General features: G+C 32.7%; 1 protein-coding gene across 1 annotated transcript in view; it reads left to right on the top strand.

Moving 5' to 3' along the window:
- The first annotated feature begins 619 nt into the window (after positions 1–619).
- LOC143248678 (ras-related protein Rab-2A) overlaps positions 620–23,479 on the top strand; it is a 31,074-nt gene continuing 8,214 nt past the window's right edge. The window contains exons 1-5 of the mRNA XM_076497289.1: positions 620–820; positions 10,066–10,137; positions 10,520–10,587; positions 19,247–19,329; positions 21,743–21,835. Coding sequence (XP_076353404.1) covers positions 775–820; positions 10,066–10,137; positions 10,520–10,587; positions 19,247–19,329; positions 21,743–21,835 — 362 coding nt within the window. The 5' untranslated portion in view covers positions 620–774. The remainder of the gene's footprint in view (positions 821–10,065; positions 10,138–10,519; positions 10,588–19,246; positions 19,330–21,742; positions 21,836–23,479) is intronic.

Here is a 23,479-nt window from a genome sequence, read left to right as displayed (position 1 = left end):
AAAGGAGGGGAGGAAGTGGTTTTAGCGAAATTTACAATATTTTTCAAGAGATAGATAAGCTAAATATCCTTAGTTTCTTTGTATTTTTAAAACAGTAGGACGAAGTGACACAAGTTTAAAATTTATAAACGACAGAATATGCTCCAGTTAAGACACTTTTACTTTTCTAACAGGGATGATTAGTTTACGGAAGTAATTGTTATCGGAAGTTGGGTGGGTTTAATTATTTTACTTTTCTCAAGGGTGAGTGTGCAAGAACAATCTTAAAAGACCAAGTGTTTCTTTGTTGTACGTATTTTATATTTTGTTAATATATGACATGGGCTGTATTTTTGCTCCTGATAAATAAGAGACGACTAACATTCGATCTTTAGTGTCGACTTTTAGACTTTCACAAATATTGGTTTGTAATTAAACATATGGTTCGCTAAAAGTGTTAAAAGTGTTCGTCATATAGGTAATTAAGAGACTAATACAGACTGTCATGGTATTTCTTTTCATTTTGATTTTTTCAGTTGAAGCAATGTTATCAAAGGAATGACAAGTATGATATTTTTGACGAACACGTTTTTCCCTTACAAGCGTATCATTTTGCTAAATTATTTTATTACATATATTCACACTAGAGTCCACTACTAAGCAGTTGTTTTCTGTGTTTCTACGTTTCTGTTCGTGACGTAAACTATAAATCAGACAATACGACGAGCTCTGGGTTGATATTTGTTCGATGTTGAATCAGTTTGTGGTAGAAAAATACTAAATTACAGTTATACAATGTCTTACGCATATCTCTTTAAGTATATAATTATTGGAGATACAGGTGTGTATTTATTTTGGTGTTTTTTAGGGAATTTATAATTTTGTATTTGTGAAAAGGCTACTTGAGCAGAAGATAATAATGAACGAATTTTCTTGTGAGTGTGATACAGCTAATGTCTATCAAAGTAGTCCTAACCCTAGTTTACAAGAAGTGTAAATGGCTGTGTTGCTTGTGTTGTTGGAAGGTAAGCAAATATTGCAACAGGGATGACATAGCTTTCACCTGATATTGATAAAGTGCTTGTCAATAGCCGATATTCCACAAGATATGTATATATGTCATTTATTTATTTTTTGCATTATGTAAGTTACTATACAACATAACTTTGTACATAATTCTTAAAATTATGGTATTTATATAAGTTTTGAGCTTTACTAGATCAGTATTTGCAAACTTAGCAACTGCATTAGTCTTACTGACATGAACCAAAAGTGACTTAACAAAGAATATACTTAATCTATGTTGTATACAGATATCATGTGAGTGGTCAAAGTGCATTTAAGTTTTACCTTCAGAGTTATAACTTTGCTTTTTCCTCAAAGGCAAAATTTGAGTTATCTGCAGTTTGTATTAGGCAAATACCTTTATATACTTTAAGAGCTTTAGGCCTATTAACTTTTCACAACTTCTTTCATTTAATTTTGTTTTTGTTATACAAAATTTACTGTAATTTATATACCTTTGTGACTAATTCATGTTAAAAAATTTCATTACTTCTCCAGTCAGTATCTTGTATCCAAAATTTTAATAGCATATTATGGATGTTAATGGCTCAAATAAAACAGATGATTATGTGCTTTACCTCTTTCTTTTAGTTATAAATATGACTAACAGCAGTATTTGAGAAAATTATAGATATTGTTTGTTATTGGTATAAAATGTGTTTCATGATAGTAAGTCTTCCAGGTAAATCACATCTTAAAGTTTATTACTTTTATTTACATGGGGTGATTTGCAGCATGAATTTTTTGTGTCTATAAATAGATAGATATACATCATGTAATTGAAATAATTAACCTTTTAATTAAAATTTATTTATTAAATGATATTTTTGTATTTGATAAAGAAATTTAAATCTACCTATTTTCAAAAAATTTTCATTTTGGCATGTGGAGGGATAAGTGACTTTCTATTTTTGTAGTTTGGCTTGACCCATATGTTTTTGCTCCTTATAACTTAAGTCATCATGAAAAAGTATAATTTAGCTTATCCAATATGTCTAGAATCATTTTTACAGCCTTCTCTTTACTGAACTAGTGCATAGCAGTACAAAATTCCTTGGTATATTACCTCTGTGATTTGCAATGAATTAAACTTTCTTTGCCTTAATTCTGAATGGGAAAATCACAGGCTACCATTCACTTGGATTATGCTTGTCAATAACCATATAAGCTACTGACTATAATTTGAATTGCTAAAATGCATACGAAAAATTCATTGATAAATAATCTTAAGTGGTTCCATGGTGTTTTTTGGTTGCATATTCAGTAACAAAACTGCTCTCTACTTACTATGTAAACTCAAGCCTAGAACTACTCACTTTTTCTCATTTTTGAAACAATGGATTTTTTATACATAAGAAGAAAGTATTGTACTCAATTTAAAATAGTTAAATCCTATCATGATCATGGCAACTTATGTGGAATTTCTTATTGATTTAGTTTGTTCATTACAGAATATACATTTTTCTTATAATGGTTTTATTTTGAAACATAAAAGTATTTTTGTTTTGTTCATGTAGACTTCAGATTCCATAACTATAAATATTACAGGTATGTGGGTACCATCTGCCAATTAAGTCCCAATATTGTATCAAAAGGTTTTGATATAACATATGATAACACTATGCAGTTGGGAGCAGTTTGTTAAAAACTGTTACTTCTGTGGTTGTTTAGCAACTGAACAATATTTCGTAGGTGTGTTGAATGTTTAAAACAATTATTCTAGCAGTCTCATAGTGTTGATATTGCTTGAGGCTTTCAAGCTAGAACTTAGAGGCCTAATAGATATACAAGATTAATACTGAAATATTAGCATATCAGAGAATATCGTGATAAACTGGAATGATAATAAATAATAGAATATGAACCTCATATAAGAAAACATGTATAACATTTTTTTCGGTAACCTAATATAAAATTTAGGTTGTTGATTTGTCAGTTGATCCAAAACCTAAACTTCAAGTTTTCCAGGCCACGAGAAGTGATTAAATTAAACTGACTTTTGAATGCTGTAATATTCTCTCAAACATGATCAGGTTAACATTGGAAAATCGTAATATATCACTCCATCACACAACTGAAGTAAAAACTTCTCTATTTTAACCTAAATTTTATTGGTATGTTCACAATTAAAAATACTGAAAATCAGCTGTTCCAAGTTTAGTTGCTTCAACTAATTTGGTAACATTATTGTCCAAAAAGTTGAAATTGTTAGTACATGGACAGTAGTCCCAAAAGAAACATTTGAATGATCTTACCTTCTTCATTCATCCATACATTGTTTTATATCATTATATCAATTTTTTGTATGCATTAAAACTGTTTTGCTCTTTTGAATTTATTTGATAAAGGTTTCTCTCAGGTGCCTGAAAAGAAATCCTACACCAAGGCATTTCAGTCTTTTAGGAGAAGGCTGAATTGCTAATTCTCATTTTGAGAATCAGTGTAATCATACCTAAAAGTGTTTTAACTTGGAAATAACTCTAATAAATACTATGTGAATAATGAAGAGTAGTTAAAAAAGAAAGATACACAAACTTACTTTTGTGGTGAATATCTTTAGGTTTTTATTAGCAAATTTAACTGTTACTTATGACATATATTACACTTATTGTCAAACTTAGTATTTTTGAAAAGTATGCATTGACAGAAAACAGTTAATATTATTGTGGTTTGTTTTTATCACCAATTTGTGTGAAAAGGATAAGAAAAATAATTTTATCTGATGTAAACAAACATATATCATAGCAGCATATAACTAAGTGACTACAAAACCAATTGATTTAGCTTGCTTTTATTCATGGTATAAAGGTGGCTGAAACTTTTTTGATCAACTCGTAAGTGAAGCTGGTGACTTGGAAGACCTGTTGGGCCTGAGTAATATGACTGATTTAAAAATGCAAAATACACAGCATGTTATATCGTAACACATTGTCTTAACTGATGTGCTACAGCAGTGAATAACTGACATTTATAAAATTGAATATACCATCAGTGTGAGAATGGTTAATAAATTGGCCACGCCTTAAAAAAAATTAAATGTAAATGTCCTGTTTGCTTAACTCTGAACTTTGGATCTGTTTTCCTAAAAGAATATCTTTAAAAGAAATTATAGTTAAGCAAGAGTATGCAATATGATTGAATAATACCCACAAAAATTACTTGTAGAAGGTTCAGACAAAACAAATTATTGTTTTTCTTTTAATTTTATAGTTTTTTTTGTGTGTGTGTATGTTGTGTATGACTATATATTTTTGAGTGATTCTGTGGAAGGCTGCCGTCTCTCACAGACTGTCTACTTAAACAATTGATAATTCTTTGGCTATTAGATTTTATGTTTTATTAGTTTAATCAATAAAACATTGTTTTCATTAAAATATGATAAAAAGCAGAACCAATGTGTATTCTGTCAAACCATGTGTAGTATGATTAAGTTTATGAATCATGAATCATTGAAGTGTATTACTTTAAAAGTATGATAGTTTTGACATACTTTAGATACTACTTCATTGAAAGCAGACAGAAAAGAGCAGTTTTATGTTATAATGAATAATAAAGAACATCAATATTTTAAAAACAGAGTTCAATTTAGCATAAAAATGATACCCTATAACCCAAGCACTTTCAAAAGGTGTACTTTCTTCAGAGGCAAACTTGAACCTATGTTTTTTTAACATCATGAAAAACCAAGATTTTAAGACTATTTCAATGTATTTTGCTAGAATAATCAATGTTCATTTTGACTTCACAAGACAGGTGAATATTGTTCAGACAGAACATGACTAAACTGCTGTCTCAGGTTTAACTGTGGAAGCTAAACTTAATTTTGTAATGTTACCAACATATTTAATTAGTACAAATGTGTAAAATAAGTTTGTTTTTTTGCCTTTGTGATGATGCTTGCTTTATATTTGGTTCTGTATTTAATGTCCATATTATAGAAGAATCTTTACAGTTTTGACCATGGCATTTGCCATAATGACCTGGTTAATGCAGTGCACTTATTGTAACATTTTATTATATTTTTTTAATGGAATTGATTTTCGTATTTCAAGGACTTAAATTTGCATTATTTTGAATAGACATTGATATTAATGCTGTATCCATTATATCGGTAATATGTTTAATAAACGAAAGGAAAGATATAAGCAGAAAAACTGTTTCCAGTAGCAAAATTCAGGTAGTAGTTGCTACCTCTGCCTGGGTCTTGTTTTTTATTGCAAATGGTGGTGTTCACAAATTTTCAATTGACTGCTCACAGGTAAATATTTTTTCAAACATTCTTCAGAAGTATACAGTATATCTGTCCTAAAGTGTTATTTTTTTGCCAAGCTTACATTTTATGAACATCTTTCTGCTAAAGACCCAAAAACACCTTGTCTGGATGGGTGAATGTTATTTTCCAACCCAGAGAGTTCATCTATTTCAGGCCATAATACATGGTTTTCTTTGCTAAAGTAGTTTTTCCATAATAAAGATGGTGAGAAAGCTTGGCAGCAATGGGAATTATACCTGAGATATTCAGATCATGAGCTTACCTGCAGTTTGCTGAAACTGATCAAACTTTTCTCACTGTTTTCCTGTTACTGGCATTTATCTTTGAGGTCTGAATTCATATTTTTTACACAATTGCATAGATATTATACATGTCTTATGTTGTAAGAGCAAAAACTCTTCTTTTGTTTCAGATCTATTCAAAATGACACCTTCCTAAGAAATGAAGCTTTGTACGTATAAAATAAATGGGAAATGATTGGTTTGTAATCTGCTTGAATATTACCATATTCAGAAGGAATTTGAATGTAAATCACTTACACATGGACTTGTATTCTTTTAAATTTTCTCTTACAGCTGATCAAATTTCTAACAGTTTTGTCTGAATGACTGGGAGCATTAATGCTGTTTGTTTTACCTATATACCTTTTAGGAAAAAATACATGGTGGTAGGAACTTTACAAAATATAATGAATTAATAAAATCTCAGTAAATAATAAGCATGTACAAAGCAAAAAAAAATTCCATTTCACTTTAAATTGTGACTATGTCAACTAAAAAAAATATATGGTATTTTTTATGTGTCGAGTGAGTTTTCTAATTGTAAATTTGTAACTAGTGAAGCTTTAAAAGCATTTAACAAGCACACAAATTTATTCATATCATTGATTCTTTTGATGAAAGAAACTGCAAAAACTTAATATTATTTTTTATCATATGTAAATGATTAATCTTTCAAATATTAATCTTTCAGGAATATAATGACTACAATTTTGTTTGCATCCAAGAAATAGTACAGATACTTCATTGCATTTAGCTCATTACAAGAGCCCCTTAGGCATTCAAAACTCAAATATACATAGTTCAATCATATTCTGAATTATAATGAAATATACATAGAGTACAATCATATTCTGAAGTATCTCATACACTAATGTAAGACTGTCATCATTAATTTTAAAAAATTGGATGAATTTTATTTGAATTTATACAGAGAATGCCTGAATTTATATCCTAGTGGCCCTGCCATTGTTTTTTTTTATTAACATAGACAACTAGTCCCAGAAATGAAAATGTTTAAATAACATAACAGTAAATAATAAACATAGATTGTTAAAGGTTATGTAAATTAGTGATAAAAATATTGCAAACAGAAAGCTTGACAAACTAATCTCTCAATTTGAGGTCTCCATGTTAAGGAAGCACCTTTAGAAGCAAATAGTAAATAATATTGTAGTCTTAAGTTCTTAGATATAGCCAGTGACAATGTGTGTTACATTCACAAAGTGTTCTCAGTGGCATGGCCATGATTTACAGTTTCTATAGACAAATGGTATGAGTAGATCCATTCATAGTGACATAACTGCTGTACTCTGTTTTCAACAACAACAAAATTATTGGAAGAGGCTTGGCTATAATTTATTTATAAATTATTTACTAGTTACATATCAGATAACAAATTTGAAATTTATGTATTTTATAAATTTCTCTGCTCTGTATTATTGTTGATAAATGTAAAATAAAACAGTTGAAATACTTCATTGCTGGAACTGTACCATGGAGAGTTATCCTTCATGGAAAGTAAAAGAAAAAGAAAAGAAAAAATCCTATAACTCACAGTATAGTACTTAAAGGTATTACATTTTTAACATTCCTTGTACCAGTATTTAGATATTAATGTACAATTAATTAATGCAATTCCAGATTAAATATTACTTGTTTCAGAATAAATAAACCATGCTGTTTTTTTTTTTTATCCAGTTAACAAATATAAATCCACAAGATATATAATTAAATCAACTAATGCATTATAGAACCAAAAAATAAAACAACAAAGGATAGTAACCAATTAATTTGGTAGACAAAATCAATTATAAAGGAAAATTAAACATTAGAATGGCAACAGCTTTGTTATTGTGTGCATAGGTTTTAATAGTTCCTTTTCTTTAAGGAGAATATAGGTCAAAACTGTTTAAAACTGACTAATATGCTTTATTACAACATTCAATCATTGTGGTTTGACATTTTTCGAGATAAATTTATTAGCAAAATTTATTTTTTTCTGAAGAAAAACTGGTACTACTACAGAACAATGAAGTAATAATACACTGAATTATTTGAATGTTTTTTTTAGTGTATTTTGACAGTAAATATGTGCAATGTATCTTGTTAATTTCTTTTATGCTATACATGTTAGGTGCTGGTTCTTCACTTTTAATATGTCAATGATACTATCATAGTCAGATGAGTTGTACAGTTCCCTTTCAGTTGATAACTGTGAAAACAGAGATGACTTGTTAACATTGATTCTCGTAATGTTGTCTTAGTTCTGTTCATATTAGGAAGTACTTCCAATGGCTAACATGATATTGGCAGCATAACAAATAACTTTAAATGTTCATGGCATGATAAGAAGATTTATAATGTAATAATCTAGAACTACCATGAACCTGTTTATTTTTTCAGTGTCACTTTTTTGTTTCACATACTGAACAAACAGGTTCTGCTTCATATAAGTTAATAGTGTCAAGTGTTGGTAGACATACAGCAGTGTGGTTCTCATAAAACTATAGATGTTCTGTTAAGTTATTATTTAATTAACAAATTTGATAGTCAAATCTTGTTTCATATCATTCTGAATTTATTAGAAAATGCACTAGATGCCTTTCTTGAAGATCACAAAACTAAAGGATTGTTAAGCTTTGTGATAATTTTATCTATTAGATAAAACATACCTGTGTTCAGAACTACTATTGCATTGCTCTTTAGGTTTGTCAAGCTATCTTTTTGTTCTAGATTAATAATTCATTTTGATATGTTAACTTATGAAAGACTGAATAAAACATTAATGAAACTTTAGTTTAAAAAATCAACAATAACTCAGTTACTTCAGTTACAATTCCACCTTGTGTATATCCTTTATCACTGCCAATACACATGAATTCCAGTGACACCTACAGCTGCTTGTGTGCATCAATAACTACAAAACTACATTAGCATCTGTTTAAACTGGTATTTAGCTTTTCAGTTTTCTTCACTAATGAAACATTATCATCTGTGAGTTTGTGAAAATAATTTTTTTCTTTATTGGAATTGTGCATATCACAATCTATGGTTAATGCAACTTGTGTTTTATACTGTTTGCAAGATCAATCAAATGCAAAATTTGCAAAACAGATTATACCTACAATGTTTTTATTTATTTTTGTCATATCTCTGTCACAAGAGTTTTTCTGAAACTGATGTTGCTACCTATAACATTCCTGGTGTTTTACAGTTAATACCACTTAAACTAGTAGGTTAATTTAAATCACAATTGAATTAATCAGCCCAAATTAGTGTTTTTGATTATTACTAGATTCTCGGAAAAGTAATCAACTAATCCAAATTGAAGTTTTTCATCATTATTCCTTTTGATTATTCCATTATCTAAGTGATGGAAATATTGCCACCAAATTTGCTAATCTTGTTTTTGTAATGGCAAAGATACTAAGGCTATATGCCACATTACTAGTGTATAACTGTTGAATAGTGAGTAGAAAACAAGTTACAACACTAGCAATGTATGCTTCTAAACAGTTGTCTAAAAAGTAGTGTTGTAACCTTAACAGAAATGTTTTTATTGTTAATGAACCACTGATTAGAGGAAAGACAACTGTTTAGCAGCAGACATTGCCAGTGTTTTATTTGTTTTGCTTTATACTTTTCTTCTTGAATAGAAAAAAGTTTGTTTTTTTTTCCTTTTTTCACAGAATAACATTTCAACACAAAGGGTAAAATGTCCCTTCTGGAAAATTCTCAGTCAACAGTGGTACTGCAACACAGTTCTAGAATGTTCAAGCTAATCAAAATAATTTTTTCACACTATTTAATTACTCCAAAGTTAGAAATTATTTATGATCCTGAACTTTATTAATACAGAATAATAATATAACTATCAAATAATAAGAAAATTGCATTCAAGTGACTTATATTGTGAAAAAAAACTATTTAATAGAAATACCTTATTTTATGAAACTTTAAAATAGAAAACAAAATACTAAATATAACTCTTTTTTAATAATAATTGGTATTTATAAGATTGATTTAAGCATTATTTTACATGTTAACAAGAAATAATACAGCATATTTTCTTCATAAAGCTATTACATCCAGTATAATGGGTTACTGCAGAAATAACAGCTGTTTATTACTTGTATAATCCTATAATTATTTATGTAATGTAGACATTATAAGTCTGTATGCTCATAGATTCTTATGTATCATGTGTGGTCTTGAATATCTGTTATAGTATGCTCATAAAATAGTGTATACAATTTTTCATAAGGTTGTAATTTATGATTTTGGTCCACAATTCTTCAAATGAATTATTAGTTTGCATAGGTTTTAAATTGTACTAGGAGATCACAGGTTCTGTGGTGTTGATAAAATATGAAGTGAAAATAAACCAGTTCCTAAAAGTAATGTTTACTGTTAATAATAACACAAAACTCTACACAATATTCTATATAATTATTTTCTTGCTTGTAGGTGTTGGAAAATCTTGCCTTCTACTCCAATTTACAGATAAAAGATTTCAACCTGTCCATGATTTAACTATTGGTGAGTATTTGATTTTTGTTAAAGAATACCATTTCTGACAAGTATGTAATAGTTAAAAAAACTGAGTGATAGTAAAGTGCCTTTGCTCATTAATGCCTGTTGGGTCCCTTTGGGGTAATTTTAAGTGGGTCTGTATCTTGCAGAAATATAAAAAAATAACATGTTTTGGAGTAAGTCTTTTTTTAGAAGGTTTGATCAGCATCAAGTAAGTAGTAAAGACCTCATTTGGTAGTATTGTAATATGAATATTAGGTAAGGAATGAAATGAATGGATAGATATATTGCCCCAAAATAATTTTTTTGTTGATATTATTTAGGCTTCTAAGCAAAAATACAGTGATTGTTAATTTGTTTATAAAGCTTGCTTGCTTGTATCTTGCAGGTGTGGAATTTGGAGCCAGGATGATTACCATTGATGGAAAGCAGATTAAGTTGCAGATCTGGGACACTGTAAATATGATTTTAATTTTTTTTCTTACATTAAGTTTTTGTGTACAGAAATGAAATGCATACTTGTTTTTTACTATATTCTTACAAGTCACGTAAGTTGTCCATACATATTGTGAAAAAAAGTATTGTGGGAAAAAGTTGCATAATTTAAAGAGAAATAAGACTCAGTTGAAACAAATCTCACTCAATTTAGATATGTTGAACAACTGAAGCACTAAACTGACATTAGAGTACCATATAAACGATATGTGCACTAGTGGGACTTGAAATATACAAACTGATGATCATTCAATATGATATAATGTATTTGTTGTCAATTGTCAGATATTCACTTTACCCTACACTGCTAATTTAATGACACTTTGTGGAAGAGGAAATATCAAATACAGTATACAGGAATACTGAGAAAAATTACAGATGTGCATTTTGACAATTTTCAAAGTATCTATTCACATGAACATCACCATGCATTCCAGCTTGTAAGTCTGAATAAAGCTCATGTCTATTTACAGACATATTTTGAATACAAATATATTTGTGAACAACAGACTTGTACTAAAAACTTTTTACATACATAAAGATAGTAAATTTAGAATTATAGAATGGACTTAGACAAGTGGCCAGAGCCTGTGCACATTAGATCAAATATTCTTTGAGCATTTCCTCATCTTAAGCAGCAAGTAATTACTGAAAGAACTTTAAATCCAATTCTCTTACTGTTAGATATGTACAGTTATGACAGAAAGTGTTTGTACCCCTGCGTTGTGAGTAGTTTTTTCCTCTTAACTTAAAAAATATCACGATTAGGATAATGAAAGTATAGTATATTATAAATATTGTAGTAACACTCATCTACATAAATTTTTATGTAAATTGAACAACAAATAAACTGTTTATAAACAAATAACAAAACATAGGAGGGGCAGAAAGTGTTCGTGCATCTACTTTAATGGTCAATTGTGTAGCCTTTCAGGTGAATTACTTGGTGCAAACTCTCCTCATAGCCCTCCATGATATTTTGACAGTACTCGACTGGTATTTTCTTCCATTCTTCTTTACAGAAGGCCTCCAACTCTTGCAAGTTTTTTTCAGATGACGCTGATAAACCCTGGTCTTCAACTCATGCCAAACGTTTTCAATTGGGTTGAGATTGAGTGACTAAGATGGCCACTCCAGATTGCTTACATGGTTCCTCTGCAACCAGGATTGCACATATTTTAATGTGTGCTTAGGGTCATTGTTGTGCTGGAAGATCCAATGACGCCCAAGCTGTAAGTTCCAAGCATCGTTCTTGATATAAGTGCCGAATATATCAACGTACTCTTCTTTTTTCATGATTCTGTTGACGCGGTGAAGGCTGCCTATACCAGAATACCTGAAGGAACCCCATAGCATGATCGAACCACCTCCGTGTTTAACTGTAGGGACGGTGTTCTTTGGAAGATTTCGTTCCCCCTTCTTATGGAAAATATTGCGAACATCATTGTGGCAGAAAAGCTCGAGTTTAGTCTCGTCTGACCAAATAATACTCTTCCAGTAGGTAAAGGGTTTATCTACATGCTTTCTTACATACCTCAATCGTGCTTCAAAATGAACAGGCTTTAAATATGGAGTTCTACGAGGACGGCATGCTTTGAACCCAGAAGAGCGTAACATGTTCGTAATTGCAGAGGTGCTAACTTCAACCCCAATTTCCCTTACCAGTTTCTGTATGTCATTACGTGTTAAACGAGAGTTCCTACTAACTTCTCTGAGAACCTTCCTCTTGGTTCTCTCTAGAATTTTGGTGGGGCGTCCGAACGAGGGAGGTTAGCAGTTGATCCTGTAAGCTTAAACTTGACAATTATGCTTTGAACAGTAGATTTTGGCACATTAAGTTGTGCAGCAATACTGGAAAGAGAGACACGAGTCTTGTATTTTACAATAATTTATTTTTTTAAATCATTGGACAGTTGTTTCCTGTTCACCATGATGACCAAGCAGATAACAATGGAGATGATGCTAAATTGCCGGAAGTAAATTTTTTGCTGACTAAATTCCAATAATTATGCTCCAAGTGCCTAGTCCTGGAATGATATAATGTAGTTTATTCGCCAAAGTAAACAAAAAATTTTATGGGAATATCAGTTTTTTCACATGTTCTGAACTGTATGGACACTTTCTACTTCTATTTTTGATTATTTGTTTATAAACAGTTTATTTGTCATTTAATTTACATAAAAATTTGTGTAGATGTGTGTTAGTATAATATTTATACCATATTATATGCCTATTAGCCTAATCATGATACTTTTTAAGTTATGAGCAAAAAACTACTTGGGATGCAGGGGTACAAACACTTTCTGTCAAAACTGTGTGAAAGCAGAACAGTCTGAAAAACAACTTAGTAGGAAATTAAGTTCTATGACAAGGTTTAGTTGAATGAATTGAGGTATGGCTTTGGAACAGTTGTACAGTTTTTGTAGTTGGAATTAGTTAAACTGGTAAGGAAAAGTGTTTTGTTCAGTGTCAGGCCATGAGCAGTGCAAATGAGTAAGGTAATATTAAGTGCAACTTATAAATATTTTAGATTGTTCATACAAGAAAATATTATTAACATCAAAAAGAGTTCCTCTCGGTGTGGATTCCTGTACATGGTGAGGGGATATCCCAGGGAAGGTTCTGTTCTTTCAGTTTACCTCTTCTGGGATATAAACATCCACCCACATGTTTGCTGTGTGTGGTGACCCGAGAAGGTCTATTCTCATAGGATCCTGGTGGTTGAGGGGTCCAACCCTAACACACCACTTTGGCCTTGAATTCCTGTAGATGGGCAGCCTTTGGGTCAGTAGGCTGGTCCACTTTGGCTAGGGTCAACCAAGTACCAGTGTTGGAAGTTCTCAACAAGTGTTGTGGACATTGTGTCTGATGCTGGTGTTTGGGTATAGTGCTCATGAAACCCTGGCATTGCTGAAGTGTCCTTGCTTAACATCGTAGTGTGTTCCCTTGTAGGGCTCCATGGTGGGTGGGGTCAGTGGGCACTGAAATTTCCTTTTTCCAAATAAAAGTGTAAATGAAATAGTGAAAAAACAGTCAATAGGTAAATGACCACTTTTTGAAGTTTCTGAGCAGCAATCTTCAACATCTGTACCACCTGTTATACTTCATTTTCTTATCCTACATTCTCTTTCAGATAAACCTTTAGGGCAAATGTCCCCCTATTTTATTCATAAGGGACTGGAGAGACTTGCTGGCTCTCCAAAGTCAGTAATGAAGCTTCGATCTGGAGACATATTGGTGGAAACATCCACATCTCAGTGGACTCCTCTTGAATTCAAAGGCAATTGGGGATATACCTATTGAGGTTACACCTCATGCTACTTTGAATTCATCACAAGGAGTTATTGTTGAGAGGGATTTGAAGAACATCCCTGAGTCAGAAATTCTCGCTGGTTTCTCCACTCAGAGTTTCTGCATTGAGGCATATCTCCACTTGCAAAGATGGAGTTACATTGCCAACCAATATCCTCGTTCTGACATTTACATCACCACGTGCACTTGCCACCATCAAGGCAGGTTATCTTAATTGCAGGTTACGGCCATACATTCCATACCCTCTCCGATGTTTCCAGTGTCAGACGTTCGATCACTCAAAGACGTCATGTTGTGGTTTCCTGGCATGCATTCGTTGTGGTGGCAAGGACCATGATGTCGATGAGTGTGAAACGGACCCACATTGTGTCAATTGCAATGGCTATCACCCATCCTACTTTTGTTCTTGCTCTAAATGGTTGGAAGAAAAAGATGTGCAGGGTTTGAAAACAATTCATAACGTTATTTAACTTGAGGCTTGAAAATTGCTGTCCACCACTTCATCTTGGACATATGTTGCTGTACTTCCTTCCAAAACTACAGTGGGGGTGTAGACAGATTCTTTTTGCCTCCAAGAGAATTGTTCTCAAAAGAAATGAAAAGACTTTTGACCTCAGTGGTTAAAAAAGTTGATGAAACAACTTCTACACCCATCTCTGTTCTTTCCATACATTCCAACAAACCACAAGATCCACATTCTTTGGTTCCAGGTACAGACATTTCCTCAGATACGTCTTCTCCCACCCTGAGATGCAAAACATTCATTTGCATCCTCAGTCACTGGAATCCCCTTCCAACAAAAAAGACCTGCCCAATCGACCCAAGGCAGGATCCATGGAGGTCAGTAGATCTCCCTCGAATAAGAACAGTAACGAAAAATGACAAGGTCGTAAACAGAAGGGTTCTCCAGCCAATTCACCTACATGTCATTAAAAATGGCCACCTTGATATAACAGAACTGTCAAGGTTTAGGTTCTAATCTGAATGATATCAAAACACTGATTGCTTCCTACCATCCTGCATGTCTTTTCTTACAGGAAACATTTCTCAAACCTGCCGATACACCTTTCAGCAGTTTTCTTTGTACAGAAATGACTGGCTGTATGATGGACAAGTGCATGGAGGGGTGGCATTGTTAGTTGATCAGCATGTGCCCACCCTGTCTTTGTTACTCAACACACCCTTGGAGGCCATAGCCATCCTTGTTTCCTTGGGTCATACCATCACTGTTTATTCTCTCTACCTGTCACCTGGAGAGACATATGATCATTCAGACCTTGATGCTCTCATTGAACAGTTGCCATCTCCCTTTCTCATCCTGGACATCATCACCTCTAGGGAAGTGCTGTTATTGATAGGAGGGGCCATTCTGTGGAACTTATGCTCTCTGATCAAAACCTTTCTCTTTTCAATATTGGTTCTTCTTATTTTCACTCACCTAGTCAGAGAGACTGGCCATGATCAATGCCACCCAACCTGTGTGCCCTGGTGAAAGCCAGACTGGGCCACTTTCACTACTCGTGCAGAACTTGTTCCTGCCATCATCTGTCAGCCATCAATAGATGACTGTGTGGCAGCAGTAACTGACTGTATTATACAAGCAGCTGCTCAATGTATTCCTAAAACCTTGACACGTTTTTCACTATATCCTCGTCCGTGGTGGAATCCTGCCTGCCACATGGCACTGAAGGCTCAAAAACTGGCCTGGGATACTTTTTATAGATATCCCACACTCTCAAACAGCATCACTTTCCAGCAGGCCCATGCACATGCTTGGTGAGTAAGACATCAAAGGCAGAAGGAATCTTGGATTAAGTTCACAACCAGCGTATCTTCTGCCTCCAGTTCCAAAGTCATGTGAGACAAGATTCGAAGGGTCAGTGGGAAATATAATTTTGTCCCCTTCTCGATCTTGCCCTCTGATGGCCAAGAAGTAGCTGATACCCAGATCATTGCCCATACTCTACGTGAAAGCTTTTACTGGGTATCTAGCACTTCTGCTTCTTCCTCCACCTTCTTAGCCATCAAGACTCGGGCAGAGCGATCACCTATTTCCTTTCAAGCTGATTGTCTCTATGACTATAATCATCTCTTTACACTGGTGGAACTGGCCCTTAATTGGTCTGGCAGTACATTGGTTGGACCAGATGAGGTACACTATGGCATACTGTGCCATCTATCTCCTGCTTCTCTTGATATTCTTTAATTGTTTTTAACCAGATCTGGCTGGAGAATGTTTTTCCTGATGCCTGGTACCAGGCTATTGTCCTGCCTTTCTCTAAGCCTGGGAAAGATCCCAAGATTCCTTCAAACTACCATCCAATTGCTTTGACGAGCTGTTTCTGTAAGACCTTAGAGAGGATGGTTAATGCTCGTCTTGTTTGGTTCCTCAAATCAAACAACCTCCTCTCACCCACCTAGTGTGGGTTCTGACAACAGTGCTCCACCTTGGATCACTTGATTCAACTTGAAACATCAATCAGAGAAGCCTTTCTCAAAAGAGACAACATTTTGCATCAATATTTTTTGACATTGAGAACGCTTATGACACAACATAAAGGTATGGCATTTTGTGAGACCTCCATATATATGGGTTATATGACCATTTGCCCATTTTTATTAAATATTTTTCAATGGTTAGGAGATCCCAAGTTCGTGTGTGTTCAGAACTTTCCCGTTCTTTTCTACAGTAACTTGGAGTCCCTGACATGAAATGTGAAAGTCATCGAACATGAGATATATTGAGCAGCAGCTACAAACTGCCCTCAATCATGTACTGAAGTGGACCATGGCAAATGGCTTTAATTTCTCTCTCTGAAACAGTTTGCATGCACTTTTGCTGCCAATGGGGTATTCATCCTGATACTGAACTCTGTATTGGTGAAGTTGTGCTGCCTGTGGTCCCTGAGACCAAGTTTTTGGAGCTTATCTTTGACTGTTACCTGACCTTTATACCACATATTAAGCAGCTTTGCGTCAAATATACAAGAGCACTGATCATCCATGTCCTCTCTACCATTACTTGGGGAGTGGATTGTTGTTTTATGCTAAAGATATATCGTGCTCTTATTCAGTCGAAACTTGACTATGGATCACTGGTCTATGGCTCTGCTAGACCCTTGACCTTAAAGATGCTATATCCCATTCATCAAGGACTTTGGTTCTGCACTGGGGCTTTCTGCACCTCCCCAGTTCAGAGCTTATACATAGTTTCATGAACCTTCTTTGCACCTTCACCGTTTGCTTCAAAACTTCGTTCCTTACCAAAGCATCCCACATGGGATTGTGTTTTTCTTCCTCGGTGGGTCATACTTTTTCAGAACAGACGATCTGCCATTGCTCCTTTTGGCCTTCACATCCAGGCACAATTGGATGAATTGGGTCTCTTCTTGGATAACATTGCAGCATCCACTGGTCAGCCCATCCCTCCATGGCTTATTACAGTCCCCACATGTGACCTTTTTTTAAGTCATCTGAGAAAAGCAGATACTCCTGATTGGAAGTACCGTCTTTTATATACTGAACATTTTTCCATTCTTATTCATACGGATGGTTCCAAATCAGGTGACTCTGTGAGCTCTGCCATGGTTTGTTGCAGTTCTGTGGTTGCTCGCAGAATCCCCTATACAGCTTCTGTGTTCACTGCTGAATTGTACACCATTTCTCTTGCCCTGGATCACATAGAAGCAAAGCAGTACTCCAACTGCACTATTTATACTGACTCGCTTAGTTCTCTACTGGCCCTGGAATCGCTTCACGTTGGTTCACACCCTGTTCTCGCTGCTATTCAAAACCAACTGGCCCATTTCTCTTTAATATCTACTTCTATCTAGTTTTTCTGGATATCAGGCCATGTTGGTGTTCGCGGGAATGAGCTTGTAGACGTGGCAGCTAATGCTATCTGCTCTGGCACTATCACCGCTGTGCCTATTCCATACATGAACTATGGTCCTATATTCAAGGCTTGGCTCCATGCCAGCTGGCAGTCGACTTGGAGTGAGCAACATGAAAACAAGCTTTTCTGAATAAAACCCTATATTGGACTTTGGCCGTCTTGCTTTTGTAGGGATTGGAAGGAGGAAGTTGTTCTAACTAGACTTCGCATTGGTCATAGTTTTTTAACTCATCATATTCTTTTATCTGGAACTGATGCACCAGTGTATAGTTTGTGTAACACTCAGATCACAATAAGCCACATTTTACTTTCTTGCCATTATTACGACTCTCAACGACGGCACCATTTTAAACATGTTCTGTCCCAAGGTTTATCCATAATGTTAGACAGTGTTATTGGTGATGGTGACACTGTCCACTTAGATCAAGTTTTTAGTTTTTTAATGGCCATAAATCTTTTTAATGTCATTTAAGTGTTTTAGATTTATACTTTTAACCTTTTTTAATATGGTTCCCTTTAAGAATTACAGTTTCTCTAGTTTGATTTGAAATTAGAAAATGGCCATAACATTAAATAACCCAACACCAGGACTGGAAAGGCCAACTTCAGGTGACTAACGCTGCTGTTTGAACTATCCTTTAGTCATCCTGGCGAGTTATTATTAAAACTTTGCTACACGTCTTTTAAAACTTTTATTTCTTTACTTTTTGAAAATGGCCATAATGACACAACTCGGAACCAGGACTGGAAAGGTCAACTTCAGGTGACTGACAGTGGTTCTTGTATTTACCTGTTGGTCTTCCTGGCAGGTTATGATAATTACTATTTTGCTACAGACAGTCCTTTACAACTTCTCTTACTGTAGTTTCTTTCTTAACGTTGTAGACTAGATGTCAACATTGGTTTTATGCTATTTCTGTTTTTAAACTTTTGCTTTACCTTCATTTCCTTTTATGAATTTTACTACATTTACTTTACTTTTACCTTTTCACCAGATGTTTGGCACAGATAGCTTAGCTGCTTTGTGCCATAAAACACTAAATCAACCTTACAACCAAAATCAAAGAATTTTTCTTATGTTTTGAAATTAATTTGATTATATACTATTTTATTCTATGGTATACTTCATACTGTACTTGTGTATAGTGTATAGTATATTTTGTGCTTAGGAATTATAGTAATGCACGTCTTGGTTGTTATTATAATTAGAAATGAGTGGTTGAATGTGTTTTGCAAATAGTTTTCTGTTCTTAAGTTTATTGACATTTGTCTTTCTCTGACTAAAAACAAAGCTGGATAAATATATATAATTTTCAAAAGTTATATATATGGCCATATTTTGGCAAAGTTTTACTTGAATGAATTATAAACAATACAAGTTAGTTATGAGATTCTTTGTTTGTAAATTCTCAGGCTGGTCAGGAAGCATTCCGATCCATTACTCGTTCATACTACAGAGGTGCAGCAGGTGCTTTACTTGTGTATGACATTACAAGGTAGGAAAAGCTCTGCTCTTTGATACAAAATATAGATGATTAAGGAAGTGTTTTCTAAAAAAATTACATTTGGGTGTAATAAACAAATTTAAATTAAGTTAAATTTAAGGTAGTAAAATGTGTGATGGTAAATGTTTTGGTTAGTCATTCTACCAGATAATCTGTTTAGTTTGAGTCTCACTTAGCATTATATATTTTTGTATACAACTTTGAAATTTCTTAGTAATGCAAATAACTTTCAAGAATATGTTAAGGATAGTTTATATTTGAAATATCCCAATTGGGTTTTTTTCGCTTATACCAAATAAAACAATGTTTATAAGTTGTTATTTATGTAATCCTTTTCAGGTGATATATTTTATATTGTTGTTAGTTTGAACTAGGAGATTAGTAGTATTTTCTAGTCCATAAATGTATGCCCTATTAATTAATTACATTTGTTTTGTAGATTAATGCAAAGTTCTTGAAAACCTGGTACATACAAAAAAACAAAGTTGGTGGTAGGTATTGCCAAATAGTTGCCTTCACTCTGATTAGTAATTCAAGAAAAAAAAAAATGTTAGTGGCAAGTGCTGCCAACCTTTTAAACATTATCGATTGGCAGGTAGCCTTAGTAACTTTGTCATGACAAACACAGGGTGAGAAAATTTGATGGTAATGACAATCAAACCCAAAACCCTGAAATCAAGCCCCAATCCCTTAGTATGAGCAAGAAATAAAACAAACTTGAAGTAGATAGAGAAAACAATTTATAATGCTAAAATTTTGCAGCACACAAATAGTCCATCAAGCAGCTATGTATTTCAAACAAACAAATGTAATTACAATATTTCAGTTACATGTTTAGTTGATATAATCAAAAAATTGTAATAATTTGAAACCATAATTTCAATAAATATGTTGTTGGAATGATCATAAGTAATAATAAAGAACACTATCAATTAGTTGATTATTTTTATGACAGTCTATTTATTCATAATTTTTGATTAATTGATTGTTGGAATAATTGGAAACTCTAGTTTTGATTAATTCTTTTTTTTTTTTTTGTAACAAGTGAGTGCACATGCCACAACTTCTTACAGAGTTTACATTCAAAATTTCATTAAACTAATTTAATATCAGTTATGTGAATAAACGTAGCATAAAAACATGGCTAATAAATGAAGTGTTAATATTATATAAGTGTCTAGTTTTTAATTTTACAAGGAAATATTAAAACAATCTTCAGTCTCCCATATGTCTTCCCCCTTCTTTAATTTATTTGCAAACATATTTGAAGTATGGGATTTAATGTAAATTACTCATTATAATATAGATTTTACAAAAGCAGTCTAATTTTTATAGCCTTCTATATTAGTTTATGGAATCATAACTATAAAAATCATATCCGTCTGCTACATTCTCTCTTTTACAAATTGCCAGTAATTCTCTGATGCTTTACACTAAGTGATTTATAACCAATGGAAAGACAAAGTTTTAACCTATCAAATGATGTATGTTTTGTTTTCAGTTCAGAGTATTGTCAATTTTTTATTCAGTTTGAAAGTTTATCTCACGGTATTCAAATCAATCTACTAAGTGAGATAATTTCAGCCCTCATATCTTAGCTAGAAAGTGATTAAATTTATTTGTTATTCTTCTTTCAGTAAATAAAAATAAGTGTTTTAGTACCATCATTATAAAAAAAAAGTTAATTTTCTTAGCAACCAACAACAAAAATTGCATCAAATGCAAGCAGCATGTTTCTTGTTTTTTTATGCACATTTTATAAATTTATTACAAAAGTAACTAAACTATAAAAAATTAGAAACTTGTTATATAAGCTTAGAATAGGTAAGATTATGAAAAATAATAAAAATACTCCAAATATGCTTGCAAGCTGTTAGGGCATTACATCATTCAATACAGTAATGTGAGCTCTGTGTTTGCCAAGTAAAATGCCAGGTGTATAATTTTTGACTGACACCTACATGTATACATTTTTTTCTTACGAACATTGTAAAACTTGTATTTTAAAAGTTTTAAAGATCCTGTTCTCTCAGAATATACATACTCATTTTTGTCTTACTCATGCTAAACAGGGCAGCATGGGCTAGTGGTTAATGCTATAGATTCATAATTGGAGTTTAAGGCTTACTGATGACATTGCTGTGTTTTTGAGAAAGACACGTTATCTTTTTTTTTTATTATTATTATACTCTCCTGTATAATGGTTACCAAGAGGTAGATGAGTTTTAACTTGCAGATGCCTGGCTTCCTATTCAAGGTGAATGTGTCATATTCTTGTATACTTTGGCTATTAAAACAAGAGTTCAACACCAGTTCCTGTGTACCATCTAGTTATAGGATGAATTTGAATTGACTTGCCCATCAATTTTTCCATTAATTAGGTATAATTCTGTTATTGTTTCAGGCGAGACACTTTCAATCACCTAACTACATGGCTAGAAGATGCTCGTCAACACTCCAACTCCAACATGGTCATAATGCTTATTGGAAACAAAAAGTAAAATTTTATATTATTATAGGTTACTATAAATTAAACTCGTAGGTTTACAACTACTTTTAAATGAAGAATATGAACGATTAACATATAACCTGATGTAATTTATAACTGTTTTGGTTTTCACTCGAAGTGGGAGTTTTAGATTTTTATTGTTCTGATAAATAAGGTTACTGTTTAAAACAGATTGTTTCTTAAAATAATGGGGAAAAAAAACTAGTGTAACCCCCTCATATGTGATCTGTTTCCAAGTATTAAAATTGTATATGTGCAGTAACATTTGAATAACTTTAGTAACAGTCCACATGCTGGAATTAAATACTCTGGTTTAACTGTTTGGCACTTACTATTTGTATTGTGAAACTAATGGATAGACAAAACTAAAGGCTTATCCACTGCCTTACATGTATAAGAATGAGGTATAGTAAAATTTAGTTTTTCGTAGAAATGTAAAAAAATTTTTCTGGAAGTTGTAATCATTTTAAATTGTTTTTAATTGAGTATCTCCTTGCACAATAAATGGTTGAGTGAGACAAAGACCTGTTAATACTAAATTCTAGAGTTTTATAATATAACAACACACGAAAAAAAACAATCATTGAAGCACAGATATGCCTACTTTATTAAATGTAAGTTGGTAGGAAATTGTGAAAAGTTGTTCCAGGACACTTACATTGATAAACTTGCAAAGTGCCTCTATCATTGACAGTGTTTTATATTCACTGTATTAGGAAAGCAGGTTGCTAATAATACTTTTTTATATATCACCCAACGAAAAATAAGGAGTTGGTAGTATCAGTATTCTAGTATCAATACAATGCAAAACATCACTTAAGAGTGGTAAAGAATTGATTATAATAGGCCTTGTTTTTAAGGTAAAAATAATTTATCTCCTGATTTTTTCATCATCTTTTCTTATATTGACAATTTCAGATTCATCTTTTTTGTTGCATAGGACCTTTTGTTCAGTATCAGTAGTCATCAGTTGGGCTTAACAACGATAGATTAAAGTTTCACCAAAATATGTACATACATATACACACACATATGTTTGCTTGTGTGTGTGAAGTATAAGACTTTAACCTTAGTTTAAATTTAAAAAGCTGGTGAAGCATTGGAAACCAAAAGACTTACCTTTAATGACAAATAAAATAACATATACAGCAGATGTTTTTGGTTTAGTGACTTATGAATAAGGAAGTGATAATAGAAGCATATACACTGTCATCCCTTGAGCTATCGGGATAATTAGTTTACATTTATAGCTAATTCTCCACCTTTCAGACAACTTAAAACTGTTCAGTCAGTCCTAGACACAGCTGTTTTTGGTTGTAGATGCACTTTTGACATGTTGCTGGAGATCTGATTATTGAACCACTGTACCACACCATTGAAAACTTGGATGTACAAAACAAAGTAGTGTTTAGTTCATCCATTTAACATGGTAGCTACAGTATTATAAGAAAAACTTCCACATCACACATTACCAGTTTTATTGAAATTGCAGATAAAAGAACGGTAGTGACTTGAAGCACCATAAATATTATGTAATCAGTAATGTAGAGGTATACAAGTGATTTAGTTTTCTGATTTACAATAAAATGTATTCCTATTTAATATCAAAGAGAGAAAAAAATAAATCCCATT

The sequence above is a fragment of the Tachypleus tridentatus genome, chromosome 1 (assembly GCF_004210375.1).
Source record: "Tachypleus tridentatus isolate NWPU-2018 chromosome 1, ASM421037v1, whole genome shotgun sequence".
Lineage (NCBI taxonomy): Eukaryota > Metazoa > Arthropoda > Merostomata > Xiphosura > Limulidae > Tachypleus > Tachypleus tridentatus.
This window is presented reverse-complemented; position numbering and strand designations above follow the sequence as displayed.